This window comes from Carassius gibelio, chromosome B5, assembly GCF_023724105.1.
Source record: "Carassius gibelio isolate Cgi1373 ecotype wild population from Czech Republic chromosome B5, carGib1.2-hapl.c, whole genome shotgun sequence".
In the NCBI taxonomy this organism is placed as follows: Eukaryota; Metazoa; Chordata; class Actinopteri; order Cypriniformes; family Cyprinidae; genus Carassius; species Carassius gibelio.
This window is the reverse complement of record NC_068400.1, coordinates 10,506,054-10,520,386: the sequence shown is the minus strand read 5'-3', so window position 1 is coordinate 10,520,386 and position 14,333 is coordinate 10,506,054. Positions and strand designations below refer to the sequence as shown.

Here is a 14,333-nt window from a genome sequence, read left to right as displayed (position 1 = left end):
ACTCCCAAACTTCCCAAACTTTTGACTGGTAGTCTGTGTGTGTGTGTGTGTGTGTATATATATATATATATATATATATATATATATATATATATATATATATTTCAGAGTTGACAATTCATTTCTACTTATTTCCTTGTTATTCTGGAAAAAAATACAATACAATACAACATGGTAATTAAAAGGGCTAGTTTTAATGTAGCCAGTGAAGTGCTGTTTTTAAATCAAAAGAAATTTGAATGTTCCTCCAAAACACTTTTCCCCTCACATGAACATCTGCTGAAGCGCTCCACTAACTGCTCTGGTGACCTCATTACTAAACATCTCTTCTTAAGGTGCTTCCTACACACACACACACACACACACACACACACACACACAGTATTACACTAACAAAATAAAACAATCCCATTTTTTTCATTACCTGTTTATTTCATGACCTGTCCTCATATGTGTAGAGTCCAATTTATTTATAAAGGAAATTAAAAGTTATAAAAGGATTACATTAATTTTACAATTATTTGATTAAAATGATAAAAGAACAAACAGAGCAAACATGGTGATATTAATTTTCCTTGTATGATATCCATCCAACAACCACTTTTATTACATTTTTTTTTTTTATTAAAATATCTAAACTGAACCCTCAGTATTCCTCTTCACATTTTTTTATATTGTTTATTTAAAAAAATATATGATCAATATGTCATGGCAACAAGCATTTTCCCATTACTTTAACTCGTCAAAATCAAAACAATTAAAAATTTTTTATTATACTTAATCACTTGAAAAATGGCAGATATTTTTACAGTCCAATTAAAAAATAACATACAATTTTATTAATTTGCATGATTCTCCAGATTTAGAAATCACACTTTTAAATATAAGCCTTCCCATATGGTTTTGCACATATATTTTAGAGATCGAAATATTCTTAAAAATGCCCACATTGAAATATATATATTTATAAATCTACAACTTATGGCAACATGTTTTCCAATAACTTCAGCTCATCAAAATATTTGAAACTTAATTTTATTCTACTCTAGATTCAAAGAAAATGTAAAGTCGGTTTCATAAAATTTTAATGAACTGAAAAAAAATGTGTTGAAATAGCATTCAATATGATCAAAAAAGCAGCGACTGAATTTAAGAAATAGGTCGATATTTTTACAGTGTAATTTGATTATTTACAAATAAAAATCACTTTTTAAATTTAATCTTTCTCTTGTAGTTTGGCCCAATAATATATTTCAGAACTTGACATGTTATTAAAAATGCCAGTAATGTGAAGTCGTATGGCAACGTGTTTTTCCATTACTTCAGCTCATCAAAATAATATACTTAAAACCAATGAATGTAATAAATCTTGATTTCTCATGCATTTTTTGTCTTATTTTAATGCATTTCCCTTAATGAGAAGCAAAAGGACTGAGACTATTGCCGGTAATGTTCACATGCCTGTAAACTCAGCATTATGGCTGTTATAATGAATAGCATCAGCTGCTGTGTTTACATGGTAAAGTGCTGATACTGTCGAGGACACACATCAATGCAATCATTTAGATCACAAGCACATCTGGATCATTTGTTGGTTTTGCTTTATTTTCCCGGCACGATCTGAAAACCCAAAGTCAAAAATACAATATAAACCTCTGAAAAAAATCAATACAGTGACTTGTTTGTCTTAGAATCAACAGAAATCTCTCAGATAAATCTGTCTCGTTCGTCCGGCGTCAGAATCAGTCAAACATCCCGAGACGCACACAGTACAGAGTTCACAGTCTGATGCCCGTCGCAAATAACATGATAAAGAGAGTCCAGATAGAGGAAGATCTGATCTCTTCTGCATAAACACGCTTTCATTATCAAACACAAAACCAGAGTGAAACGAATCGGGATCTCCTCGATTGCTGCAACGGAAATAAAACTCCAGGATTTAACAAAGCACTAAAAATAAAGTGTGCTCCTGGTGAACGTCTCCTCACCACTGCTTCTTCTTCTCGTCCACCGAGACGCCTCCGGGGCCGAGCGCCACCACCAGCAGCAGGCCTCCGATCACCGACGTGGTCTGGAAGAAGTCGTACTTCAGGAAGTCGTGCATGGGTTTGTAGGAAGGCACCGTCCAGAAGGCGTTGAAGTAGACGTTGATGGCCAGGAGCCACAGCACCAGCGTCAGAGCGGCTAGTTTCGTCTTCAAGCCCACGGCCACCAGGACGATGAGCGCCATGCCCACCATGTTCTGCAGGATCTGACACACAGCACGGAGCACGATTATCTTTATATCTGCATGTGCCGGGTCTGTGTGCTGAAACACTGCATGAGACTCACGGAGAAGAAGCCGGAGTCGAAGTGCAGCAGCGTCATGAACATGAGCACCAGAAGCACACGTCCTCCCAGCTGCATGTACTGCTTCGGAGAGCTCTGTCCCATCGACGGCACGCCGGCAAACATGCTCTTCCCCTCGGAGCGAGACTCGGCCAGCAGCAGCAGCAGTCCTCCTCCCAGAGCAAGGTTCCTGCACAAACACACACCAGCCTCAGGACACACACACACACACACACCGTCTCTCGCTCACAATCTCAGCTCGTGCACACTTTGAATGACGCAGTTGAAGATGCATCGGATTGCTTTTGTGTTTATGTGCATGAGAAGTCTGTTTTGTGCATGCATTCATGTGTTGAGGATCTGTAAGTATGCAACAATAGAAATCATCAAACAGTGGAAATACCCTATTGCAGCACAGCACAGATAGTCATTTCTGACCAAAGTAATATTAGCCACCACTGAAATACTGGGAATTACTGATACATCTTGTGTCACAATGTGCAAACTGTTGTCACATTAACATCAGTCTTTCACTTCGGTCCTAAACACACACCACACACGTTTATAATGAATGCATTCACTACTTAATCATATTAACTAGTAATTATCATTAACTAAAACCATTATCGCTACTTGAAATAAAATAAATGTTAACCAAACTAAAATGTTAATTAAATAAATAAAAAATGAAAACTAATAAAATAAAAAAGTAAAGGATTTTATTTCAGCTGGTTCCTAAGCCAACATTTCTTATTTTTCTTTCGATTTGAAGTTCTAAAATAAATGACAAAAATAAATTAATAACTAAATGAAAAAAAAAGTAGATAAATTAAAAATAATAAATAAAATAGCATTCTCCAGTTCATTTATTTCTTAAACTGATTTACTGTGGTAAGCCATATTATTATTATTTTAATTCATTTTATTTGATTGATTTAACCTTTTTTTTCCTTTTCTCCCCTTCTTTGGTTTGATTCAAATTTTGTTTTATAATGTTTAAAAATTAATAAATATATTTCACAAAAATAAATAAATACATATCTTAAAAAAAAAACTAATAAAAGACAAAAAAATGAAAATGAAAATAGAAAATAAACCTGTTTATTTAAAAATAAAATAAGTATAAACTGTAACAGTATCTTGATGATACAAAAATAACACTAGTATGAACAGAAACATCATTTGTTTCGTTTAATTTGAAGTTCTAAAATAACAAACTAATTAAGTTAATAAATAAGAAGATAAAAAACACAAAATTAACCAAATCTTAAAACATCTTTCGCTCTGCGAGTTATTCTTTTTTAGTTTTCTTTGAGTTTCATTTGTGATTCTGTCTTTGTCTGTGTGATAAACTCCTCTGCCCTGTAAACACAAGACCGGCAAATGCTTTTTGATATTAAATCATCAATGGATAGAGCACACTGATGAATGCAGATAGGATTGAGCATGTTGTTAGTGGGTGATTTTAACATACATGTGCTGTCCCACACATCCATAGGCGATCTTGATTCTTTTAATCTCATACAGTATGTGCATAAACCCACTCAAGTTCATGATCATATTTTAGACTTGGTTTAGTCTTTTGATCGATCTGTTGATGTTGAAAACATAAATCAATTGTTTTATGGTATTTATATCACATACAATAGAGAAACCCAGAAATCAAAGTCGACCTCAACGTGTTTTAAATGTTTGAGCCGTAGAGCGAACTATTTTATGAAATCAGTCCTTGTTGTTTAATGGGTCTTTTTCCTAATATAGATTTGGATTAAATAGAAATGTTGGTTCCTTCCAACCAACTGATTGTGCACTTGATATCATTCCAGCTAGATTAGAAACATGCATTTGATGTTCTTGAGCCCAGTGTTTATCTATGATAAATAATAGCCTTTTAACAGAAGTAGTTCCTAATCAGTTTAAACACGCTGTTTTATCACATTATCGGCCAATCGCAAAGCTACCTTTTCTATCAAAAATTTTAGAGAAGGTGGCTTTTAATCAGTTACATACTTTTTCCAGCCAGGCTTTAGGGCTCACCATAGAACTGAGTCGGCTTTGATCAGGGTTTTGATTGATTTATTGACTGCCGTTTACTCAGGGCCCTCAGCAGTTCTTGTTTTATTAGATCATAGCGCCGCATTCAATACTATTGACCATGAGATTTTACTCTCACGGCTTGAGAAGGTGATGGGAATCCATGGTATAGTGCTTAAATAGTTTAAGTCCTTTCTTTCAAACAGATATTTTCTGTAAATGTTGGTCAAGATCATTCACAACCTGTTTCTTTACTTTGTGGGGTTCCACAGGGGTCGGTTCTCAGCCCGATTCTGTTTTCTTTGTATATGTTACCCTTGCATCAATTTTCGTAATAATGAAATCTCATTTCACTTCTATGCAGATGATATGAAAGTGTATCTTCCATGAAAATAGTATCTTTGCTGGATTGTTTACAAGAAATGAAGCTGCAACTCATAAGTTGGCATGAATAAATCATTGCTTGACCGCTTACAACTGGTTCAAAATGCTGCAGCAAGGCTTTCGACAGGTTCTTGTAAGAGAGATCATATTACTCCTGATCTGAGTTCTTTACAATTGTTACAGATTCCCTATAGAATTCATTTTAAAATTTAGTTTTTGTCTATAAATCATTGCATGGATCATTAAAGAATTACCGTTTTCTCTCAGATCAGCTCCCACATTAAGTGTTTTTAAACATAAGCTTCAAGAACATTTCTTTGCATCAGCATTTAACCACATCAACTCAATATTGCATATGCCTAATTCTCAAAAAATCAAAATAACAGCTGAAGTGGTTAATGGGGTATAGACATTTCTCTGTATATTGAAACTGTGAAGTTATGTTATTGTGGTTTAGTGATGTGTTTTATGTGTTGATACCGTTTTATTATGCGTTACTTATTGTACAGCACTTTGGACAATGGTCGGTTGCGCAGAAATAAAAAGAAAGAAGAAAAATAAAAACTGAATATAAATGTGAAAGTATCTGAATGATTCTAAACTAAGACTGGTATCAGCAGAGAAACAGGAGTGACACCACATTCAGCTCCAGTGTGAACGGTGTTTATGATCTGAACCTACCTCATGAGGAACTTGAGATCCCACAGAATACTGTAGGCGACCGTCTGAAACACAGAGATGTGTTGATGAACACGTGCTGCACGCTTCAGACTCAGAACTACAGACAACAACACTGAAGCACAGACGCACCTGCAGCGCAATGATGCCAAACAGACCAAAGCAAGCGTACTGAACCAGGTTTCTGGTGAGCACCAGGACACATCCACCTGCGGACGAGACATCATCACATCAGCTCCACAGGACACTGAGAGTGTGTGTGTGTGTGTGTGTGTGGTGTGTGTGTGTGTGTGTGTGTCTCACCGATCTGTCCGATGAGGTTGAGCAGCACGAAGCCGGTGGCGAGGAAGTACCCGCAGCTCCAGGTGGCCTCGATGTAGTCTCTCTGCTCGCTCCACTGGAACCACATGCGGATGCCGTCCTCCAGGAAGGTGCTGATGAGACACAGACGAGCGAAGTGAGGCAGATACTGCTTAGTGACCCGCAGGAACTGAAACACAAGAGACCCAAACATCACGTCACATTCATCTGATGCTCACCAGACACACACACACATTTGTTTCTGTGTAAAGTGTGTTCATCCCATAGGTGTAATGGTTTTTATTCTGTAGAAACTGTATATTATATCGTCCTTCACCAACCCTACACCTAACCCTCACAGGAAACTTTGTGCATTTTTACTTTCTCAAAAAAACTCATTCTGTATGATTTATAAGTGTTTTGAAAAATGGGGACATGGGTTATGTCCTCATAAGTCACGCTCTCCTTGTAATACCTGTGTCATACCCATGTCATTATACAGAGTTGTGTCCTGATATGTCACAAAAACAAGAGCACACACACACACACACACACACACACACACACACATATATTCATCTGAGGAACTCTGCAATGAAACTGCACCATCATTTGTAGCAGTATGATCTGATTTCACGTGAAGGCTGTTGTAAAAACACCAGCTCCAGGTCAAACCCTCACTAGAGCTCAAAATAGCAGAAGATATAAACAGAACTCCTCAGCTCTCGACAGCAGCCAATCACTTAGCAGATACAATAACATGACTGACCTGACAGCCAATCAGAGCTCAGTTACAGTAACAACACCGATGAGAGTTTGTGTGCTCCTTATTAGTGAAGAACTCAATAAACAACAGGACAAACATCTAAATATATTCACCAGGAAACACTTGTTACGAAGCATAAAATAATTTGATTTGAACCTGAAATAAAATATACAGAAATTTATTACCACAAAATTACAATAAAAATTTTAAATTAATGGCACAATATAGGCCAGTGTTATTTTCGCATTATTGAGATACTATTATGTTTTTTATTAATATTTTGGACTTTTTTTTAAATTTTCTGTTTTTATTTATTTAATTTTAGTTAACGTTTTAAAAAAAACTTTTTTTTTTTCAAAATAAAAACTAAATTTTATTAGTTTTAGTTATTTTAGTATGAACTAGCTGAAAAGTTTATATAAATGACTAAAAACCTTATTTTATAAAAAGAATCTCAATGACATTAATTCCATACTACTCTTACTATTTCTGCAGTATGTAGTGAGCACATACCGCATCCCATAATGCAATGCGCTTCCATTTCTAAAGTAACACAACACAGATAAAAACAGCTGCAGTACATCTCCTTCTTGACAGAACTGACAAGAGTCTGACATTAGAAAATACCCATCATTTTGCTTGACCCAGTAACATGAACTCCTGCCATTCACTCACTTTTCCACATTTAGATTTGCAGGAGGGTTTAAGTTACATCCCGAAACAAACCGTCAGACCATATGCTGGAAATCACACACATGACCTGAGCAAAACACACTTCACCAGCATGCAAAACATAAAAACCTCCACTAATACTGCTGCAAAGCCTTGAGGATTTATAATACAAGAAACAAAGCCAGTGCACGTGTTAAAAGGTCATTATTATCTGAGCCTACTCTGATTAAACCCTCGCTAAAGTGAGTAAAGCAGTCAATAAAATACACTAAAGTTACAGTTGTGGCTGATTTCTTAGTTTAAAGAGGACACTATTAAACTTTCAGAACAGGTTCAGCTTCTCATTTAGTATAAAAGCATAAAAACGTGCACTTGCATTCAATTTGCATGTTGTATCACAGTTACTTCCTCTCTGAAAATGTTCAAACACCATCTGTTAACTAGTATTTGTCTCTAAATTTAATGCACGAACATGCATTTCTTTTTCAAACGCGAGTAATGCAGAATCTCAATAGGAACATACAGCAAAGTCTTGTTATTTAGGGATATGTGAGTGACTAATGCACAAAAATAAGCGCTGACAGCCTTTAACAAAGCATAATGCGATATATTTCTCATGCATATGCAGATGTATGTCATGCACAGTGTCAATGCACATGAATAGCCGCTGTTTGGCTGGCGCACCTGATCCGCCGCGTCCTCCGCCGCGCTCATCAGATCCTCGCGCCCCATCACTCACGGATCAGCCCAGTACTAATGTAAACACGCCTGCGTCTGTCAAACACTATTCACAACTGCTGCCTGCCTAGGCCTCCTCCGTCCCACAATGCACCGCGCGGCGTACCAAAAACCCAAAACCTCCTCTGCACGAGTGCGCGCACAGCGGCCTCCCGCGAGCCACGTATACTCATCCGCGCGCGCGCACGCACCGCAGAACAGCCAGATCACCTTCAACATTTTCGACAAAATCATTTGTTTTTAGTATTGTGATATGCACATTTCATTAAAACAAGCACATTCTAAATGAACTGTATGTATAATAAAAATAATAATCATGCATCCATACATACAACTGTTAACAATAACTAGTACTGCATTACTGTAATATAATAACTAGCATTTTAATTATATATTTATATTATATATTTTCCCCACTTTTTTCTAAATATAATTGAAAACATTTCTGTGGAGTCTACTCAGACAAAAGTTTTCATTTCTGATCTCCCACTACAAAAAAATAAATCAACATTTTGAGGAGGGCTCTCCAGTTGATTTAACACCGAATTCATCTACTTTACATTTGTCATATATTGAAATACTGATTCATTTTGAAACATACACGGTAGTAGCATGTTATTTTAATATACTTTAAAATATTATTTATGTCTGAGCTGCAATGCAATAATACATGAGCAACATTTCTAACATTAATTTTAGCATTTACTAATTATCAAAATAAAATGTTTTATCTATTAATATTTCTAATAGACCCGAGTTCACACAGAATGTAAGTGGTTTGTTTTTAAAAATTACTCTCAAAAAACATTTAAATCTAAATGTAGGATTTTGTATTCAAATTGCATATAAATAAATATATATATAAAAAAAACTGAAAATGTCAACAGAATTACTAAAACTTGAAAATGAAGATGCTGTCAAACATGATTACATGCATCTTTGTGTATGAATATCCCATAATTCAGATCCAGAAACAATGAGAGAGAAAACGGTTTCAGTGAGTTTATTATAACTTTATTATTTTCCATTGGCTTTGGCGACATGTTTAAAACCCTTCTTCTTCTTGTTCTTCTTAAACTTCTTAGTAAAGCCAGCAGACTGAACCTAAAAAAACAACAGGAAAGATACACATTAAAGACATGTTTGTCATTATATTAGCTTTTTTTTTTTTTTTTATTAGAATGAGTCTTGGCAAGTATCCGAAACAATATATATTTTTTTTAATAAGTAATGAATTGTTCTTAATGTTTTAGTTCTCTGTAATAACACAGATGTGTGACACTGAGAATCCACATGTAAATCAAACACAGATTCAGATTTCTAATGATTCAATGGTCATTGATGACGTTTAGCTTTCGTTATCACAGCAAACCTGATTCAGTCACACTCACCTTTTTGCGTTTCTGCATCTGGTTCTCTACTTCCATTTCAGACACATCTTCATCATCATCATCATCATCGGTCTGAAAATCATCTTCCTCAGCATCACTGACGTTCTGCTCATCATCCGGCTTCTTCACAGTGAACACAGACGCTGCAGACAGACTTAATCATGATTAATCACATCCAAAATAAACGTTTGTGTTGTGTTATACATTAATCTTTTATGCCAAAAATCATTAGGATATTAAGTAAAGATCATGTTCCATGAATATATTTAATGCATTTCTTACTGTAAATATATCAAAACGTTTATTTTTATTTTTTTTTGATTAGTAATATGCATTGTTAAGAACTTCATTTGGACAACTTTAAAGATGATTTTCTCAATATTTCAATTTTTTTGCTCCCTCAGATTAAAATAAAAAAATTGTGATTCATGTGATTAATGGTAATTATTCATTATTAATGAAGAGCGGCACTGACGTGGGTAAAGATCGGACATGCTGTCTGAGGAGTCACTGTCCTCGCCGCCGCTCGAGCTCGGGGTCCAGACGCCACTGTCCTGTTTCCTGCTGGCTCGTCGCTCACTTCCTGTGGCCCGACCCTCACTTCCTGCGGCCTCTTTGGGTCTCTTCTTCTGTTTAAGCTGTACAGGAACGAACTCCACTCCCTGCCGGACACACTCCTCATCTGACCACAACAACACAAGCGCTCAGTAACATCATGTAGATCCGTGATGGGTCAAACAAACATGGACATGTGACTTACACTTCTCCAGAGCTCTCCTGTAGCGCCTGCCACTGACGTGACGCACAACATGCTGTGGCACACGGTTGATGTGACGTAACGTGAGCTTGCAGAAGAGATGATCTCTGAGAAAATAAACACAGTGCAGACTTTAATATCTTGACAAAATGTATGCGGTTTAAGACCCTAAGAACACAGAAGGGTTAAATATATTGCTGCTAGTCTCTGAGGGTTAAAGTGTGAATTCATACACCTTCAGAAGTGTTCTGTAGCATACTGTACTGTAGTGAAGTCTGGTGTAGTGTAGTGTGGTATACTACACTATAGAGTACTGTACTAGAGTATCCTATAGTATAGTGTGCTGTAGTGTAGTGTGGTGTACTGTAGTATAGTGTAGTGTGTAGTATAGTGTACTGTTGTATTGTGTAGTTTGGTCTAGAATAAGGTGGTGTAGTGTACTGAAGTGCAGTGTGGTGTAGTAAAGTGTACTGTAGTATAGTGTGGTGTAGTATAGTGTAGTGTAGTATAGTGTACTGTAGTGTAGTGTAGTGTGTTCTAGTATAGTGTACTGTAGTATAGTGTGGTGTAGTATAGTGTACTGTAGTGTAGCGTGGTGTAGTATAGTGTATTGTAGCATAGTGTGCTGTAGTGTGGTCTAGTGTAGTGTGGTGTACTGAAGTGTGGTGTAGTATAGTGTGGTGTAGTATAGTGTAACGTGGTGTAGTATAGTGTACTGTAGTATAGTGTGGTGGAGTGTACTGTAGTATAGTGTACTGTAGTGTGCTGTAGTCACAACTGTTTAGTGCTGCTGACTAGGTGCGGCTCGTACTGGCTGTAGTGTACTGTAGTATAGTGTGGTGTAGTATAGTGTACTGTAGTATAGTGTGGTGTAGTACAGTGTAGCGTGGTGTATTATAGTGTACTGTAGTATAGTGGTGTAGTATAATGTATTGTCGTGTGGTCTAGTATAGTGTGGTGCTGTACAGCGAACTATAGTGTACTGTAGTATAGTCTGGTATAGTATAGTGTACTGCAGTATAGTGTACTGTAGTGTGGTATAGTATAGTGTGGTGTACTGTACGGGATTGTAGTATAGTGTACTGTAGTGCAGTGTAGTATATTGGAGTGCACTGTAGTATAGTGTGGTGTAGTATAGTGTGGTGTAGTATAGTGTGGTGTACTGTAGTGTGTTGTACTCACAGCTGTTTAGTGCTGGCTGTAGTATACTGTAGTGTACTGTACTCACGGCTGTTTAGTGCTGCTGACTATGTGCGGCTCGTACTGGCTGTAGTATAGTATAGTGTAGTGTAGTGTACTCACGGCTGTTTAGTGCTGCTGACTATGTGCGGCTCGTACTGGCTGTAGTATAGTATAGTGTAGTGTACTGTACTCACGGCTGTTTAGTGCTGCTGACTATGTGCGGCTCGTACTGGCTGTAGTCGAACTCGGCCTGAGCGCACAGTTTCTTGTACTTGTTCCCCGCGGTGAAGCGCTGCAGCTCGGCGAGGCTGCAGGGAAACTCGTGCGCGTTCAGAGAGCAGCGGATCTGATGGATTTCATACAAATAACATTCAAAAACCCGCTCTCACCATTCCAGCTCTTCACAGTGATCATAAGAACACACATGTGAGTTTACTGTCATTATTCTGACCTTCTTCGAGTCTGTGAGCTGAAAGCAAGGATACTTCTGTAGAAACGATCTCAAATCTTCCGGTAAATCCTCCATAACAGCAGAAATAAAAAAACGAACGAACTAAGCCTATATAAGGGAAAACCTGCTATTTTAATTATTACCAAAACAACGCTGGGAAGAAAATACACCAAACCTCAAACTAAGAGGATAAACGCTTCTGTTTTGGTGCACATGTTTCGCAGCGCGACGTCATATAAACACGACACTGACGTAAGACCAAAGACTGTCCAGCGAAATGCCAGAAACGATTGTTTTTAAAGCAACGAAGTCGTATGAAATTTTAAAGTAATCTCAGAATTTATATATTGGCTCTTATATAATCAGTATTTAGAATAATGAAATATTCGGAGCCGAAACAGCAGCAGGTTTATATTTCTGATGAGGCGCGTTATTGGACGCTCGCGACAGTCAGCTGATACTGAGCTGTTATAATCTCTTTCGCGTTCACTCTTATTTACCGTGTACCCTTTTTAAACACACATGTAGCATATTTATAAAGACGTGAATATTATACATTCTCTTCTGCGTGTCTACTAATTGTAGGTAAGTGTCTAAAGAGTGTTGTAAAGATGTCTGGACCGAACGGAGATCCTGATGTTTCAGTTGATGATGGAATCATTGAAGATGAAGATGAATTCAACGAAGAAGGTATTCATTAATGACGATCTTAAATCATGCGATCTCAATCTCATTACTGTAACATATCTCTCCAATGAGTTTGTAATTCTATTATTCTCATGAGTTTTAATGAAATTATTTTAATGAAATTACTTTTAGTAGTTTCTGACTAATACAATATATATATATATATATATTTTTTTTTTTTCCCAGTTATATTTTATAATATTCTTCTCAAATTAATAAAATTATATTGTTATTAATAATGAAATAAAATCCAGTAAAAAATATTAATAGTGTTTTAATATTTATTAACAATGATAAAATATAATAAAAATTATTTATTCATGATTATAATTATCATAAGTAACATATTCATTTTAACTATATAAACATTTTATAAAATTTGTATTGTATTATTCATTATATTTATTAATTTACTTAAATATAATTTTATGTCAGTATTTCTTGATAATTATATATAAAAAATATTATTAAGAAGTATTTTTATATATGTGTTTGTGTTCCGTATATAATTTATATAGTTACTTCATAATTAAATTTTATTATTTAATATTATTTATTATTTTCATTATTCATTACAAATTTTTTGTGTCTGTATAAAATTAAAATGTATTATAATGTGAAAATAATTATAGATATATCTAATATAACAGTGTATAACATATGCAGTAAAAACAGTTGGAGTCAGACTGTATTAGGTGCAATATGGACGCAGGGATCATGTGTAAGAATGAATGAATGAGAGTGAGTGAGTGAGGTCTGATGTGTGTCTGTCTGCTGTTTGATCAGAATACGCAGCGATCGACTCCATGCTGGATCAGATCAACTCCTGTCTGGACGACATCGAGGAGAGGAACGACGCTCTGAACGGGAAACTGCACGAGCTGCTGGAGTCCAACAGACAGGCTCGGAGAGAGTTCAGAGAACAGCTTCCTCCTCCTCCTCTTCCTCCTGATGAAGAGTCAGAGTCCACCGGAGACTAGAGGAACACGTCTCAGTGCACCACTAGTGTAGAACATGTGTCGACTGTCTAAACTGTGCTGTATTAGATTAAAGCCTCGAATGGCTTATTACTTTCATATGAATATGTGACAGAGTTAATATAGTCAACTATAAGTATGCAACAATACAGATAGTATTGTATAGATAAGCCGTTATTATCCTGGACACCAGAGGGCGCCCTCGCGCTGAAAATCTACCCATGCATCACAGAAGTAATAGAACTGAGGATGTTCCAGATATACTTGGCATTACATTTCTTTCTGATTCTGATAAAGACAATTACTATCATCGTACCTGAATAAAAAAAAGATAAGTTAAGATAACGATAAATGTTTTGAATGATGAAAAGAAGGGCAATAAAGACTCTCCCGTGACGATATGGGAGTATAAATGTATTTCTAATGGACGTATTCTATTCTGTCTCCTTTTGTGATAAGCAGCCACATCAAGTTCTTTTTCAAACACTCGACTGATGTTGTGAAGTACAAACTAGTTCTAATGTTCTCTTTTGTTGGACGACAGGTTTGTCATCAGAAGGGAAGACGAGTGGATGTGTTGCTTTTCAATCCCTAAAAACATTTGTTACTTGAAATAAATAACATTTTTAAAATAAAAATATATAAAAGCATTACCTATAGATGGCATAATTTATCCTTTAAATTGTTTAACAAAAATAATACGAATATAAATAAAACCAATGCCCACATATTGACAAAAAACCTACTAAAAATGAGAAAAACACAATAATAAACGTTAAACTTTAACTCGACATGAAAAGAGAACATATTAGAATATAAATTAACTTAAAATCAAAACAAAAAATGTTAAAAAATATATTAAAAACAAATGAGTTCAAAATATTAAAAGCTGTAGTAGCATCTCACCATACTAAAATAACACTGATATGGGAAAACAATTATAAATAAAATGATAAAGGATGTAAACATGTTTTAAAGGTCATAAATA

The 14,333-nt window shown here is 35.8% G+C and overlaps 3 protein-coding genes across 3 annotated transcripts; 1 reads left to right on the top strand and 2 right to left on the bottom strand.

The window, feature by feature from the left end:
• Nucleotides 1-1,584: 1,584 nt before the first annotated feature.
• Nucleotides 1,585-8,014, bottom strand: surf4 (surfeit 4). Its single transcript, XM_052557566.1, has 6 exons — nt 7,847-8,014; nt 5,728-5,914; nt 5,557-5,633; nt 5,428-5,471; nt 2,332-2,518; nt 1,585-2,251 (listed from the first exon to the last, which is right to left on the bottom strand). The coding sequence occupies exons 1-6, from the start codon at nt 7,892-7,894 to the stop codon at nt 1,985-1,987; spliced, it is 810 nt and encodes a 269-aa protein (XP_052413526.1). The 5' UTR covers nt 7,895-8,014; the 3' UTR covers nt 1,585-1,984.
• Nucleotides 8,015-8,892: 878 nt separating this feature from the next.
• On the bottom strand, nt 8,893-11,941 carry surf2 (surfeit 2). Its single transcript, XM_052557786.1, has 6 exons — nt 11,682-11,941; nt 11,425-11,576; nt 10,052-10,155; nt 9,767-9,973; nt 9,292-9,434; nt 8,893-9,004 (listed from the first exon to the last, which is right to left on the bottom strand). Exons 1-6 carry the CDS (start codon nt 11,754-11,756, stop codon nt 8,918-8,920), a joined length of 768 nt encoding a protein of 255 aa, XP_052413746.1. The 5' UTR covers nt 11,757-11,941; the 3' UTR covers nt 8,893-8,917.
• Nucleotides 11,942-12,100: 159 nt separating this feature from the next.
• Nucleotides 12,101-13,762, top strand: bbln (bublin coiled coil protein). Its single transcript, XM_052557787.1, has 2 exons — nt 12,101-12,371; nt 13,155-13,762. Exons 1-2 carry the CDS (start codon nt 12,293-12,295, stop codon nt 13,346-13,348), a joined length of 273 nt encoding a protein of 90 aa, XP_052413747.1. The 5' UTR covers nt 12,101-12,292; the 3' UTR covers nt 13,349-13,762.
• The last annotated feature ends 571 nt before the right edge of the window (nt 13,763-14,333 follow it).